General features: G+C 38.9%; 1 protein-coding gene across 1 annotated transcript in view; it reads right to left on the bottom strand.

Moving 5' to 3' along the window:
• The window catches only part of LOC118422367 (hemicentin-2-like), a 43118-nt gene extending 39488 nt beyond the window's left edge, over positions 1 to 3630 (bottom strand). Inside the window, exons 1-4 of the mRNA XM_035829887.1 lie at positions 3558 to 3630; positions 3077 to 3376; positions 2698 to 2845; positions 2362 to 2477 (exon numbers count right to left, since the gene is read on the bottom strand). Coding sequence (XP_035685780.1) covers positions 2362 to 2477; positions 2698 to 2845; positions 3077 to 3376; positions 3558 to 3630 — 637 coding nt within the window. The remainder of the gene's footprint in view (positions 1 to 2361; positions 2478 to 2697; positions 2846 to 3076; positions 3377 to 3557) is intronic.
• Between the last annotated feature and the right edge of the window lie 13575 nt (positions 3631 to 17205).

The raw sequence follows: 17205 nt of genomic DNA on the forward strand, positions 1-17205 counted from the left end.
TCCGCGCGCCTTTTAGCGACACGGTGAGACCTCCCCCGTTAAAGCTCCTTGGTTTAGCTTATACTTTTGTGTAGTGAGTGGTGTTTAATCATGATATAGCTTATACTTTTGTGTAGTGAGTGGTGTTTAATCATGATATTTTTCTTACTATCAAACGGCGAGCATTTCTTACTACAAGTAAATGTACGAATGATTTCTTTATCTACAAGCAAGCGTCAAGAAAGAACAGTCTGGACACACAGGCAGTGTCTTCCCGTTTTGCTCGTGTTTGTTTTGGTTAAATTGTGATATGCGTGGGCAGGCTAGATGTAAATTTATTCAGCGTTAATTCGTACGCGCATTCCGCATGGGGTGCGCCTCCGTCTGTGGCCGGCATACTATACATACACAGCGGCTGTGTCATGTGATAGGATGTATCCAATGGCAGAAAAGAGTGGGGGGTTCAAATTTATCATACCACAAGGAGCGGTTATTTTCCAGGCGCTCATTTGAAAAGTAGTATTGAAGAAAGTTTGGACCTGTTCTAACCCGCTAGTTGTGGCCGTGACACTGCTGTTTCCGCCTAGGACCCCCGGTGACGGAATTTGACGCAAAGATAGGAGGTGGCTATCATTCTGTACAAGTTGATGTTGTTGGAAATCGACACAGATTGGGAAATCACGACCATTGTACCATCCGGATTAATAGAAGCCGAGACTGCAAGCTGAACATGTTTCGCGTCCAAATAATCCAAGAGTCCAAGACCATCCAACAACACGAGTCATATCGGCCACTACTCTAGATCTTTAATACCGGATTCTTATTCCTGTGGTGGCCAGATGGAACTGTGTGCTCTTTTTAACTTACGCCGTGACGCTTCGCCCGACACTGGAAATGGGACTGTGGACTTAGATGCTGCACGGAATTGCACAGCCGTTGTGATTGCTTCAACTGCCGACTACATCAGAATGATAGGCCACAAATACCTAGTAGGCTGTAGTTTTTTTTTTACTTTTCCATGTAATGTTTTCTCGTAATTCAATAAAATTTCAAAGTTTCATCCATTGTATTTTCTTGCTTTAAAACGTGCTTATGATTAACTTCATCCCGCTATAATGACACTTATCCACACCTTATAATCACCTTAATGCACACGTATATGAGACGTAGAAAGGGAACTTTAAACATGTCTTAAGGGTGTTTAGTACTTATTTATGACAACTTTTAGCTGCTAAAAGGACAAATATAGACACATTAAAATCCTCTTAATGCGCATGTATATGAGACGTAAAGAGGCTTCAGAGAAGATAAAAGGGAACTTTAAACATGTATTAAGGGTGTTTTTATAAGTGTTTATGACAACTTTAAGCTGCTAAAAGGCAACAATGCACATCTTATAAACATCTTAATGCACACGTATATGAGACGTAAAAAGACTTAAGAGGAAATAAACGTGAACTTTAAACATGTATTGAGGGTGTTTTAATAAGCGTTTATGACAACTTTAAGCTGCTGAAAGGGCACCAATACACAAAGTATAAACATCTTAATGCACACGTATATGACAAGTATAAAGGCTTCAGAAGAAATAAACGTGAACTTTAAACATGTATTAAGGGCGTTTTAATAATCATTTACGAAATATTTAAGCTACTGAAAGGCAACTTAAAAAACCGGACAATACGGATCTATAAGCACCTAATGATCATCTTTACGCACACGTAAATGAGCCGTAACGATGTTTAAAGTTTTATGAAACGTAATATTTAATTGCTATTTAAATGAGTTTTGATAAACATTTACAACATCTTTAAGCTGCTGAAAGGCAACTTAAAAAACCGGAAAATACGGACCTATCCGCACCTATAAGCCACCTAATGATCATCTTTACGCACACGTAAATAAGCCGTAACGATGCTTAAAGTTTTATAAACGTAATATTTAAATGCAATTTAAATGAGTTTTAGTAATTATTTACAACAACTTTAAGCTGCCAAAAGGCAACTTAAAAAACCGGAAAATACGGACCTATCAGCACCTACGTAAAGACTACGTAACGCCAATCTTTACGTACTCGTATAAGAGATGTATAGATCCGTAAAGAAGGAAAATACGTCAACGTTAAGCATCATTTAAGCATGCTTAAATTCCGTTTTTCGTGCCGTGTAAGTACTGACATTCACTCGTTCCACGATCAAATGAAAAGCATATCTTCTATATTTCAGTGTGTACATAATATCGTACTAGCATTTAACAATGACCAAATTCTTTATGATGACTGTGAGATCAAGGCCTTAGATATTTGAACGTATTTCCCTGGTTTTGATATTTCTTCAATACATTCGACTTACGTAAGATACGTGCTATGATATTAATACTTACAAAGAACATCCAAAGTGACGGTACCCACACCGATGGGTAAGATTCCATTCTCCGCCGAACACTGATAAATCCCGGCATCATGGCGGGATGTATTGGTGATTCGGAGCGTCTGCCTCCTTGGGGATAGATAAACACAAGTCATAGTAAGTCATAGGAAAGTAAATATAGTGACAGGACTTCCAAAATATGGGCTCTAAAACTTCTCAAATGCAGAGCTTCGATTTTGATAATATACAGATTGTTGGCACAGCATTCATTTGAGCATGTGTAAATATATGACCATGCCATGGATATAGAAAACGTAGACATTTAAGATGGAAAGTTTTTATACTTCACCTGACGTCTTGTATAAGAGGCATCTGATGTCCAAGTTTGCCCCAGCTGATGCTGGCAGCAGGACTGCTGTCCACCAGGCAGGTTAGGGTTGCCGGCTCTCCCTCCACAGCGGTCACGGATGGAACAGGGACTGATACGGCTGGAGCGTCTGAAATAATGCGGAGATACCATATTTTAGTTGTAGTAGTAGTAGTAGTAGTAGTAGTAGTAGTAGTAGTAGTAGTAGTAGTAGTAGTAGTAGTAGCAGTTCAAATAACAGGAGTAATGGTTAATTGAGTGAAGAAAATGCGCTACCAACACAAGGATAAGTTGTGGTTCTAATAATTGATAAATCACAGGACAATATCTAAAAAGGCTCTTAAACACATTAACCACTTACAGTGAACGTTCAGAACACTCCACGACTCTTGAACAGAAGTGATCTCCGGGAATGGCTGGCTGGCTCTGCAGGTCAAGTTCATGCCGTTGTCCCACTTGGTCAGCTGTGGAATATTGAGCTCAGCTTCAACTTGACCTCGGCTCTCCTGCCGCCTGACTTGCTGCCCAGTAAAAGCCCGAGTGCCGTTGTACCAGGTCAGCTCTGGTAGCGGGTTCCCTCCAGAGGATACACATCGTAACACAAGCTGCTGGCCAACCTTACTGGGAACATCTAAACCTCTCAACTGAGGGGCGTGGGGAACTGGAACTAAGGAAGTAAGGTGATGATAATCTATTAGATGTATGATATATTGCATGACATGTAAAAATATATCAATATCGTAATGACCACTGAAAAGGTTTCACTTCAATCTATTGACTTATGGTAAATCCGTATGTGGAAAAAAAAATAAATTTAACTATGACAAATTGTATTATCCTACCTATGACCGTTAACTTGGCTTCTTTTGGGGTCAGATCAATGATAGCACATCTGTATATGCCTTCGTCCTCCATTTTCACATCTTTAACTTGTAGATGATACTCATTTTCTGTGTCGCCAATCAACTGCAAAACAAAGTAATACATAATTTCGCAACAGATTAAAAACCGTGCATGAAGATTAAGCAAATCAAATTGAAAAGTCATCGTGGCTGGTAGGTTAGTATTAATAAGAGTATAACCTTGTAACGTTTATATATTTGTCCCACTCTGCGTCCGGTAGATACGGCCTTGAAACCAGTCGCCGACCAAGTTACAATGTCCTCAGGCGACAGATCACGGAAACTGCACCGAAGTGTCGCTGTGCCGCCGAGTAGAACAGCGGTTGGCATCGGAATTTCCTCATAGCTGGCACCGTTTGCTGTAGATAGTATCATAAACATTATGTAAAAAGTGATACCGGCAATGAATTATCTTGTTTGGATATTTTATGAATTTCCCCAATCAATCGTATGGAAAGTATATCCATAACTTTAATTTTTTCTCATAAAAGACTTATCTCAGTCAGCTTATCTCTATCATTTACTTTCGCTACAAGTCAGTGGGGTTTTTTGGGCCCGGTAGCGTTTCCATTTAATTGCAACCATTATCATTACATTCATGATTTCTTCTAGAAAGGCCTCAAGGGTTAAATATATGGATGTAATGGGATAGTTTTCATTTCAAATGAGGAGACCACATGCTAAAGACTTCCTTAACCCTTAGTATTCCAACAGTACAGGAATCCTAATCGCATCCTTGAAAACCTGACCTCTCTAATTATAAAACACGTAGGAGGAATAAACATGGAGACGCAAATGTTGTAAATGTCAGAATACATGATAAAAATCGCCCATTGGGGTAATACATCAAAATATGGATCATCGGGAAATACAAGCAGGTCATAGACTCATGTTGGATGTACTTTACTTAATGAATTACGACTGAAAACTGTACTGTACATAGAAAAACAGTGACAACGCCCTGCCATGAGTAAGTGAGTGAGAGAAAAACACAGAATCCCTTCTTTTCCAAACTAACTGAGCTTCATGCATATTATATCGGTTAGTGTAAAGAAGGTAAAATATTCGTTATGTAAAACTCGGGTTGTGAGCTTAACAATGGCATCAATAAAAAGAACATGATTATAATGATTCAAATTTGACAGCGGTATGACCTTGTAACGCTTGTAAATTTGCCCCACTGCCCGGTCTGAAGATATAGTGCCAGAAGGCCCTGACCAAGTAATGATGTCACCCAGCGACATGGCACGGAAACTGCACCCAAGTATTAACAATGGCATCTCGTTTACACGTAACCGCCCCCCTCTCTCTATGTCAGACAGTAGGCCGATATTTATGGTCAAGTAGATGGCAATAGCTAGAGGTCAATGTCCGAGACATCTATGTTTGCACATTGATCAATTACCTTTATGGATACCTCTTACTACAAGCATCACAAGTCAAAACAACACGTTTCTGAATACATTACAAATAGGTGATACATGATGACTAGTTTATATCCTGTAAATAATCAAAACACGTACCTTCTTGGTGGAGAATAAAGAAAACAGTCAAACAAAGAAGACGAACGTTCACACATGAGGCCATCTTGTCTCGCCTAAATACAGTAGATCCTCCAGCACTACAGTTAGTCGCAGCCACCACCCTTACAGGGCGGAACGAAATGGGCTTGGTGCGTAGTTAGGAATCCTTAATGGTACAAAAATAATGGGATGCGTCTCATCTGCCTGTTCACAGCCCGATTCAGTGTATACCAGTCCGCACCCACCCACAGACCCAGACCCTAAATGAAAGCCTTCTGTGGCCCTCGGGGAAAGCTGAACACATTAGTTCGGCTGGAAGATCCAAGTAATGTGTTCCAATTACATTATGTCATCCATAATGCATAGCCTAAGTCAGTTAGTAAAGATTTGGTGCACAACTTCCAGGAACAATCACATCAGCAACTTGCAGGAGGCGGAAAATTTGTCTGCGCGAGGAATCAAAATGATCACCCTAATAAGGGATCAATGTCTGTAAAGATGATGTCATTGATAAGTTATCAACAAATATGTAGATTATCATAAATGCCAAAGGCTTTTACAACATGATAGCACACATTTCTCAGCTATATATACTGCAAAACATTCCTTTTTTCAAGTTAATGATTTTATAATTCACAAGACATTTGAGGCTTGTCCGCCCTAAAATGGGGTCATAGAGATAATGTTATTTAGCGGATGCTTTAGTTTAAATAAGTTTTCTGGGGATGAGAGATGTGCTGTGAGGACACCTGCGGATACTGCTATAACTGCAGGCTTGAAATAGAATATGTGACTTACTACATGTGCTGTGGCTGGTGATCAGTACGGAATAACAGAAAGGTGTGTATTAGCTATCATGAAGCTGGTGAGGAGGCTTGGCTAATAGACGTTTATGGAACAAATGACCACTTGCTTGGATTCTAGCTTTAGATGTAAAGATGATCTGTTAGAAACGATGTCAACTCTAAAATCTAGAAGTAAATGAACGTTATCGTATACAATATATTAGAGTACCCAGTATCTAGTTTACATCTTATTAACCTGTATTGTATATGTGGATATGACTGATACAGGTGATTGATATTGGTGTTAATCAACACAAGTGCACGTGCGGTAATTTTGTCGTTATCTGTTCTATAAAGCATAGATATGAGATTTTGAAGCAGATACGTATTCTTTATTATTTATATATATACAGTACATACACAATATACGTACACACTATATTCGTGCTTCTACACAAATGATAGGTTTAAAATTCGGACCATTCAACAGGCCAGCGCTGCTCGAAACCTCGCTTTTTCATTTCCATCACACAAAACGCTTGATGTCAATCTCATTCTAGTAGAAAAGGTCAGAGGTTCGTACTATTCTTCAGACGTTGCTGTTTTTATACATTTTACCTATTTTCAACGTTTTATGATTCAACACTCATAACTAGGATATAGGAGATAATAACATACACATACCTCCAAATCGATGAAGCCAAATGACATCACATTTGTTAGTAAGCTAACACTACATATAGTTTCATTGTACATTAGATACGAGTTATTAAATTGGTGTGTCTTACAATGTATAATAACTTCAGGTACCTTGTAATAGTTAGTGTACCTTTCACTTCATATTACGTTACCTACTACCTATAGGTAAAATATGTATATAAGCCTTTTTTGTCAAAATTGGTCAATGATCTATTTTCAATTTATCATTACTTATAGATGTCAGAAAAATCACGCTGTTGTTACATTTTGCACATTTGCATTTGGTATATGAGCAAAACAATCTACTATTCGGTAGATATTTGTTAGATCACAACGTGTAACATCTAGTTGAAGTCAACATCCAGCTAATGTTCTTCAAAATCCTAACATCAAAACCCTCGTAGCGAAGTGAATGCGATGGAAAAGGACACAGCCTGTCACGCAGTCATCTCTTTCAATGCCAGACGAGGAACATCAACATTCAGCTAGCGTGATTATACAGCTGCAGAGCATCTCCGTTACCACCCTTCATTCGTAAACTTCAGATGCCACTGAACCAACGGCAACAGACTAGAGGAAATAAAATAGAAACAATCATGATAGTTAGGTTTATGCATGAAATATGACTTTGTTCAGTTCAAGTTCAAGTTGTAGGCATGGTATACATGGAGTGACGAGATCTTTAGTTGCCAGCTTAATGGATCAATTGCATGTTTTAATGCTGCAATACACATCATGTCCAAAAGATTTTTTTCTTAAACTTCAGTATTTTCAAAACAACAACTAGTATACTTAAATGAAATTACCAGATGGCAACACTATAGAATTAACGACAAAAACTTAATCTTCTTAACAAGTCAAACACAGTTTTAGTAGATCAAAGTTTGACACTGGAGCATGATTCCATCCACATCTGTACCTGAGAAAACGGCCTACCTGAGCTGTGATTGGTGCAACATTCCAATGAGCAGGGTCGTACCGACGGGACCATTCTTCTGTGGGGTACGGAGGCAGGGACGTCGAGTGGACTAACGGTCCTGAGTAAATCAGACAAAAATGCAAAGTTGTCTGTCCAATAACTTTGGAATTTGTAATGCATCGGTGCAAGAAAGTAAAAATTACACTTTAAAAATGAATAAACTTTATAACTTTAGATTTATATGTGGCATAATGTATGACAACAATAACAAATCATCCAAAACAATGATATTCGTCTATTCCAAAACCGCTAACTACGACAGAACGAAAAAACTACATCGTTATCTTTCCAAGAACTATCGAAGATGCAATATTTAGAGTGCAACTTTAAAGTAGACGAATATGATACACTTCCATATGCAAGTACGTGAAAATTTAACTTTATAAATAGATAATTTATTGCTGCATATTCGTATTTGCCGAAAAGTATACCAACAATAATACAACATCCAACGCAATAAAGCTCGTCTATATTCTAAAGCATATTGCTACTGTCATACGAATGGCTGGTTGACAGTTTATGTTGAACGTTTCTGTTCTCTTTCGTGAAGCTAATAGTCTTGGTCTGCACCCTGCATCACCCTTTTCCAATGTGAACTTATTTGGACTGAAATCTAAAAAATGACACCTCAACAGATGTCGAAACTTACCTGCGTTGGGGAGTCTTGCCGATGTCCAGTCCGTGTCCCCCCGTGGCGGAGGCCGCGGTTTGAGAGTCCCGTACATCTCCTGTAGCTCCTGTAGGTCCTCCACACCGGAGTCAATGGTGCCGGTCTGATACACGTACTTCGGCACGGGAGGCATCGGGCGGGACACGGGGACTTGGAAAGGTTCTGAAAACATCAGATGCTCGTGTACTTTAGAATAATCAATAATGCCATTTTTTATTCGTGACTAACTGCAGGTAATCATTTAAAGTATTAAGAAGACCATACCATCTTTGTGAGACTTGCAGATCCAGCCCCTTTTCTTCACATAGATCACTAGAACAACTGCAGTTGTGATTAGCAATATGGCACCAGCAGAGACGGAAATTATGATGATCATTTTAGGTAAGGACCCTGTTAGGAAGATTCAAAGATTATTCACACGATAGTCACTAAAACAGCTGGATTGGTTTTGGAAATGGTCAGACGCTATAGGTCTAGTAGCATCCACTGCCTCTCGTCAGTGACTTGGCATAATCTAGCCAAATCTGAAGAACATTAAAACTTCTTACAAGTAAAGTCAGATTCAGTTAATGCCATCCATACAACATGGCTTTCTCTGAGATTCACACTTTTGAATTAGATATCTGTAGTCTTCTTTTGAAGATCAAAGGATCAGTAATCACTTATGTCTTATCACTTTCAAAATAAAGCGGGTAATTGTTCTGTACCAAACGTACGTACCTGACGTACTCTATTTAACCCTTACTAATTGTTATGTCTGAAAACTCATATCAAAATATTTTAGAAACTTGACCTGTAATGTCAAGACGAATATTCCGTCTGACAGATCCGAAGACGTTCGACGCCGTGCAGATGTAGTTCCCGCTGTCCTTCACAGTGACGTCAGGTATGGACAGCACTGACGTCATTCCCTGGCCCTCCTCATTGATAACTATGTTACTGCTCACACCCGCTGATAATTCCTTCTCTGCTCCATCGTCATCTCTCCATATCCAGCTGATTTTAGACGGCAACGGGTCAGCAGCAACCGTGCAGCTCATGCGGACCGCTTCTCCCACCACGGCAGATATTGTTGATGAGCCTGTCTTCCTTTTCAGTATGGGTTTTCCTGTAAATTGGAAAATAGACAGATTGAATCTACGGATTCATTGTTTTTAAAGACCATCGAAGGTTTAATAACAACCGTGAATATAAACCAACTACTCCCAAGATCTAAAGAGGGTTATAGAACTACATCTACATACTTTTGCCGTGTTGTGTTATCATATGCATAAGAAGGTTTGGTACAATGGCAGTCTACTAACCTACTACATCGATGAAGGTGTCTCTAGCCTCCAGAGGGAATCCATCGCTTGTGGCGACGCACTGATACGTTCCCTCCACGTCGTAGCTCACCCGGTGGAACCGGAGCGGGTTTTCCCAGTACAAGTTTGTATCCTTCCGCCGCCACCTTACTCGCGGTTCAGGATTGCCGTCCGCCAGACATTTCAAAGAGAAGCCATCGTTGCCTTGCTGGACGGTAACGTTTTTTTCCATGGAGGGATCGATTAACGGAGGGTCTGTACATAAAAAAAGTTACTAATGATTTCAAAAACACACAAGCTAATATACATACATTCACTTATTCCAGTGTCTACGTATGTTTGTATTTAACAATGATCACATTCTATTGTGAGATGAAGAGAGCAACGCCTTCTGGTTGTCATAATCGTTATTACTATCCTGCTTTTGAGATTTCTTGAGTACATTCTACATAACTACGATACTTACAATAGCAGCAACGCTTACAAAGAACTTCCAAAGTGACGGTACCCAAACCGATGGGTAAGATTCCATTCTCCGCCGAGCACTGATAAATCCCGGCATCATGGCGGGTTGTATTGATGATGTGCAGCGTCTGCTTCCTTTGGGATAGAAAAACACACCAATGATACAGAGAGTTTTCCAACTTTTCCAAATGCGATACCATCCCATATTTTATTACCTTGTTAGCTAGATCGATGATTTTTAGCCCACGAATATAATAATGATACTACTAGTACATCGTCTAATTGACAAAACGTTCTCTGAAGTATATGTAGGCGGGAAATGGGATCGATACGTACGCTGGGTCTCCAAGCGTATGGCTTTGATTGGAATAAATGTACGTAAAAACTATTATACTTATTACGTATTACATGTACCTGACATCTTGCATAAGCGGCATCTGATGGCCAAGTTTGACCCAGCTGAAGCTGGCAGCAGGACTGCTGTCCACCAGGCAGGTTAGGGTTGCCGGCTCTCCCTCCACAGCGGTCACGGATGGAAGAGGAACTGATACGGATGGAGCGTCTAAAACGATGCATAAACATGAGTCGATGTTACACTCTCTCAGGGTCAACGAATATTGACAGTTTTGTTAAAACGAATTAAACATATGAGCGCTTATCTGCCTTCCATATTGGTGAAATGTATCTTTGAAAAGACCATAGTTCCACATCAAACCATGCATTTTTACAACCACATACAATACACCAGAATAATATTTCATGGTTCCTAATCCGTATGACAATTCTCACTTCACTGTCATAGAATTAACGAATATTTTGAGTTACCTTTAAATAATCAGCAAATGGGCCCTTATTGAAACTCCCAAATCAAAACCATGCAGTTATTATGTAGTTTCATATAGATAATTCATGGTGATGTGCAAGGAAGATGGAACCTTACAGAAATGCCATATTAGGCAGAGACGTTCATTCTCGTACACGGCTGTTTAGTCGTACACGGCACATGGTTGGCATCAACTAGGATTTTACAATAGTCAATAGTGAACTTACAATGAACCCGTAGAATACTCCATGACTCTTGTGCAGAAGTGATTTCCGGGAATGGCTGAGTGGCTCTGCAGGTCAAGTTCAGACCGTTGTCCCATTTGGTCAGCTGTGGAATAATGAGCTCAACTTCAACTTGATCTTCGCTCTCCTGCCGTCTCACTTGTTGCTCATTAAAAGCCTGTGTGCCGTTGTACCATGTCAGCTCTGGTAGCGGGTTCCCTCCAGAGGATATACATCGTAACACAAGCTGCTGACCAACCTTACTGGGAACCTCCAAACCTCTCAGCTGAGGGGCGTGGGGAACTGGAACTGATGACAAAAACTGTTAAGACTTTTTTCGTTATAACATAAAGATGCCCAGACCACTGTAGCAGCAAACACAGTGGACTACTACTAAACAAAAAGAATGAATTTCAAATAAGCTTTCTTACCTACAACCGTTAGTTTGGTTTCTTCAGGAGCCAGATCACGATCAAGATTGGCACATCTGTATACGCCTTCGTCTTCCATAACGACCTCTCTTATTTGTAGATGATACTCTCTTTTTTCTGTGTCACCAACCACCTGTAGATAACATTATTTTTACACATCCTATCAAGTTAAAACATCCATGTAATTATAAAATACTGATTTTACCGTGCAAAGGTCACCACAATGAAATGTTAGATATTTGATTTGACTTATTAATAGGATTATGACCTTATAACGCGGGAAAATTTGTCCCACTTTCCGGCCGAAAGATATAGTCCCAGAAGGCCCTGACCAAGAAATGACGTCCTCTGGCGACAGGGCACGGAAACTGCACCGAAGTGTTGCTGTGTGACCTAGGACAACAGCGGTTGGTATTGGAACATCATCGTAGTTGGCTCCGTTTACTAGGGAACAAACGACAAACGTAACGTGAAGTGATATGGAAATTAACAATAGAGTCTCTTGCTTAAACTAAATACTTAAAATCGTATGATTTCATTTTTTTCTTAGCTCGTTCAATTTATTCTGTAAAATTGCTTTCGTTACTATTATTAGTAACTTTAAATTGGTCTTCTGTGTCAGGTAACGTTAGTGTTTGATTTTAACTATTTTGACACATTCTTGATCACTTCGAGAACGAATCACGTGTTAAGATATGAGCAAACTTTAAAGAGAAATAGTTGCCAACTGAAGACTACGTTCTAAATCCTTCCTAAACGATATTTCAACAGTACAGGAATTCCAATGGCGTCCTTGAAAACCTGACCTCTCTAATTAAAGCACGTAGGAGGAATAGTCATGTAGACGGAAATGTTGTAAATGTCAGAATACATGATAACTATCGCCCATTGTGGCAATGCATCAAAGTATATGATGAATCATCGGAAAGTTGTTGTTAAATCAGGCTGGAGACTTATTCTGGATGTGCATTACTTAATGAATTCAAACTAAAAATGCATATAGGAAAACAGAGTGACAACGCCCTGCCATGAGTGAATGAATGAGAGAAAAACACAGCATCCAAATTAACACGTACCTTCTGGGTGGAGAACGAAGAAAACAGTCAAACAAAGAAGACGAACGTCCGCACATGAGGCCATCTTGTCTCGCCCTAATGCAGTAGATCCTCCAGTACTACAGTTAGTCGCAGCCACCACCCTTACAGGGCGTAACGAAATGGGCTGGGTGCGGAGTAATGAATCCCCAACGGTACAAAAATAATGGGAAGCGTCTCATCTGCCTGTTCACAGCCCGATTCAGTGCGTATCAGTCCGCGCACACCCACAGACCCAGGCCCTGGATGAAAGCCTTCTGCGGCCCTCGGGGAAAGCTGAACACATTAGTTCGGCTGGAAGATCCACGTAATGTGTTCCAATTACATTATGTCATCCATAATGCATAGCCTAAGTCACTTAGTAAAGATTTGGTGCACAACTTCCAGGAACAATCACATCAGCAACTTGCAGAAGGCTCCATATTCGTCTGCGCGAAGAATCAAAATGCTTACCCTAATAAGGAAGCAAGCCTTCTCAAGATGATGTCATTGATAACTTATCAACAAATATATAGAATATCAAAAATACCGACAGCTTTTGTACATTGATAGCGCGCATTTCAAAGCTATATTTACTTGAAAACATTCATCTTGTCAGGTTAACGAATGATTGAATAATTCACAAGACATTTGAGGCTTGTCCAACCTAAAATGGGGTCATAGGGAAGTCATTTAGCGGATGCTTTACTAGTATCTAAAATAAGTTTTCTGGGGATGAGAGATGTGCAGCGATGACGCCTGCGGACACTGTTTTAACTGCAGGCTTGAAATAGAAGATGTGACTTACTGATTTGCTACATGTGATATGGCTGATGGTCAGTACGAAATAATTGAAATGTGACTATTAGCTATAATGATAGTGATGAAGCTTGACAAATAGTATTCTATGGAACAAATGACCACTTGGTTTAAATGCAAAAGCAAACACATGCTTTAGAAACAATTCCACTCAATAAGCTAGAAACTTAGTGAATGAACGTAATCGTATACATCAACATCACAATGTATTATATAGATATAACCTAGTATCTAGTCAACATGTTTTGTATATGTGGATGTGACTGGTACTGTAGCAGTGGTATTGAGCAACACGTCGCAATGGGTTCTATTTGTTTATTTGTTTATTTGTTTCGCACTTTAAAAACGATATCAGTAAGTACATATAGTGAATTGTGAAACATAAACAGTGCTAGGGAGGCCGAAAGCAAAAAGCTTATGAAAAGGCCTTCCTATATTAACTTATTACATTCATATAAATTTAACCAAAAAATAAGTATGAACCTAAATAAGTATGGATAATAATTAACGGAAATCATGGAATGAAAAACAAATTACACAAAATAATTAAGCGTAACTTAGGAAACAATAAATGAATATAACTATAGATTGAAAGTTAGCGTTACAATAACTATACAACGAAGTACAAAAAAAAAACAGTATGGTTAATGCACGACAAAATCAATAGAATGAAAACACATTACACTGAATAATAAATGGATATAGAGAAATTGAAAGCTACCAGAAGGAAACAAGGAAGTGTAAAACCAACTAACAGAAAGTAGGGTTATTTATAAATTCAGCTTTAATGTGGCATTGGAATATAGCAAAGGTGGGACTTAACTTTAATGTATTATTCAATCTGTTCCAAACTGTGGGACCTCTGAACATAAAGGAGAATTGCCGTTGGTTAGTTTTTGCATTAATAGGCCTGACATAGTTCTGATTTCTTGTGTGATGGCTGTGGATATCTGAGTTTGATAAAAATATATTAAAGTAGATATTAGGAAGGCAGGGACATTCATAAATTATCTTATACATCAAAAAACTAGTTTGAATTCTATTTATGTCATATACTGTTAAGATCTTTAACTTTGCAAACAGCGGGGCACTGTGGAACGTAAAGGCAACATTTGATGCTATCCTGATGAATCGTTTCTGAAGTAAAAACAGTGGTCTAAGTGGTGTAGTGTAGGTACTTGCCCATACAATGTTGCAGTAGGATAGATAAGGATAAATAAGACTATAGTACAGAGTAATAAACGTTTTCGGTGATAGAATTTTCCCCACCCTTCGTATAATCCCTATATTCTTATGAAGTTTAGTACAAATGAGATCGATGTGATTTTTCCATGTTAATTTTTCATCTATTAAGACGCCTAGAAAACGAGTGTGAGTTACTTGAGTAATGAGATCATTATTTAAGAATATCTGGACGTTTTCCTTTGGATATTTCTTATTCTTACTTGCAAAAATTATAAAATTTGTTTTTTTTAACATTCAGTGACTGTTTGTTTTGAACCATTTATTTACTTTGTCTAGTTCTTCATTCATAATAGCAACTAAGGTATTTAGATTTTTGTGAGACATAAATAAATTAGTGTCATCTGCGAATAAGAGAGTAAATAGTTTTTGTGATACAAGTGCTAAAGTTCTATAATGCATAGATATGAGACATCGCTTTGGAGCAGTTATAAGTATTTTTATTGCTTACATAGCACCACAATCGACAGTCATTTGTAAGGGAAACATTACGCCATCCTATATAACCCCAACACCGTATGTCTTAAATAGCAGACAGTACATACACACCATGTACTCTATCGTCATGCTCATGCACAAAGGGTACTTTAAATTATTGGGACGAACAAAAAGTCAGCGGTGCTCGAAACCTCATTTTTTGCATCGTCTGATAACTCTTCATCTCAATCCCATTCTAGTAGGCTGCAAAGGTCAGAGTTTCGTAAATTCTTCAGACGTGGCGGCTCGGATATATTTGGATGAGTTGGTAAGCTAACATAACATGTATTTTTATTATACATTAGATACGAGTTATTAAACTGGTGCGTCTTACAACGTATCATAACTTCACATACCTTGTAATACTTAGCGTATCTTGCAATTCACATCTAGTTACCGACTAAATATTAAGCCTTTTTTTTTAAAATGGATCAATGATCTGATTTGTTGTTACTTAGAGATGTTAGAAAACACTCACGCTACTGTTACATTTTGCACAATGTCATTTCCATTTGTTATATGTGCAAAACAATTAACTATTAGGTAGATTTTTGTTACATTACAGAGTTTCACTCCTAGTTGAAGTCTATCCAAATAACGTCTTCTAGTATCCTAACATCAAAACCTTCGCAGCGACGTAAATGCGATGGAAAATGACACAGCCCGTCATATAGTTATCTCTTTGGATGTCATCTTATGACAGACGAAGATCAACAGCATTCAGCCATCGTCATTATACAGCTGCACAGCATCTCCGTTATTACCCTTCACTCGTAAACTTCAGATGCCACTGAGCCAACGGCAACAGACTGGAGGAAATAACATAGAAACAATCATGATAATTAGGTTTTTGGTTCGTGCATGGAATATGACTTTGTTCAATTCAAGTTGTAGATATGCGATTACAGAATACAGGAAGTGACGAGATCCATAGTTGCCTTGGCAATGTATTAAAGGTAGGCTTTAATGTTGCAATACATAATATTCCAACTTTTTTTTTAATTCTATAAAACATCGGTATCTTCAGAACAAAAACTAAAAGTATACTTTAATAAAATTATTGAAGCACTATTAGACCATTTCTCAAAGATAAACATATCAAAACTTTTAATTTAATTTATTGGTTTGGCTGCACCGAACACACAGCCAGGGCTGCCCAACTAGCCTATGGCTATTACAAAGGGCTAGCCCTGCTGACAAACACATAAACAATACAAATTAAAAAAAAAGAACATTTGTATGTACATGGTGTAGGATAACTTACATATCATCTAAAATGGAGTATATAACATCATATCATCGACAACAATATTTGCAATGAGAGGTCAGGGTCAGTATATACACGTATATGACTAATTTACCATGCGTAAGGGTTGCCTAGACATTCCCACAGTTTTCTTTTGAAAGAAGCAGTGGAGATGGCTGTGCGAGTAGCAGTAGGGAGAGTGTTCCAGAGTGCTGTTGCTCTGTAGATGAATGTTTTCTGGCCTCTGGTGGACTTAGTGAGTTCAGATGTCAGGTGGTCGCTGTTACTGAGGGAGTAACGTGACTCAGTGGCAGACGCACGGGTTCTGGGTATCAGGGTTTGAAGGTGTGGAGGGCAGTGACTTCCCATCAGGTTAAACACAATTTTAATACGACAAAGGCAGCAACCTGATTCCATTCACATGTGTTCCTACCTGAACTGTGATTGGTGCAACATTCCAATGAGCAGGGTCGTACCGACGGGACCATTCTTCTGTGGGGTACGGAGGCAGGGACGTCGAGTGGACTAATGGTCCTGGGGGAAAATGAACGTGGTATAATGTACGACAAAGAGACCAAAGCACAAAATGTAATGATACTCGTCTATTCTATTCTAAAACATATGATTAAAGAAAAACAACTCTGATTAAAGCTAGGTACTCGTTTCTACCCGAGTAAAGTCATGCCAAATACATTTCACATGGGCACAAGGTCGGAAGCATGAAAGACTTAAACCTTGGCCGCTACGGTTACACCACACAACCCTTGTGCCGTCAGTCCTGCGTTATTGGGACATAATGTAAAGGATAACACATCAATTGATTCCGTA

Source organism: Branchiostoma floridae, chromosome 9, assembly GCF_000003815.2.
Source record: "Branchiostoma floridae strain S238N-H82 chromosome 9, Bfl_VNyyK, whole genome shotgun sequence".
Lineage (NCBI taxonomy): Eukaryota > Metazoa > Chordata > Leptocardii > Amphioxiformes > Branchiostomatidae > Branchiostoma > Branchiostoma floridae.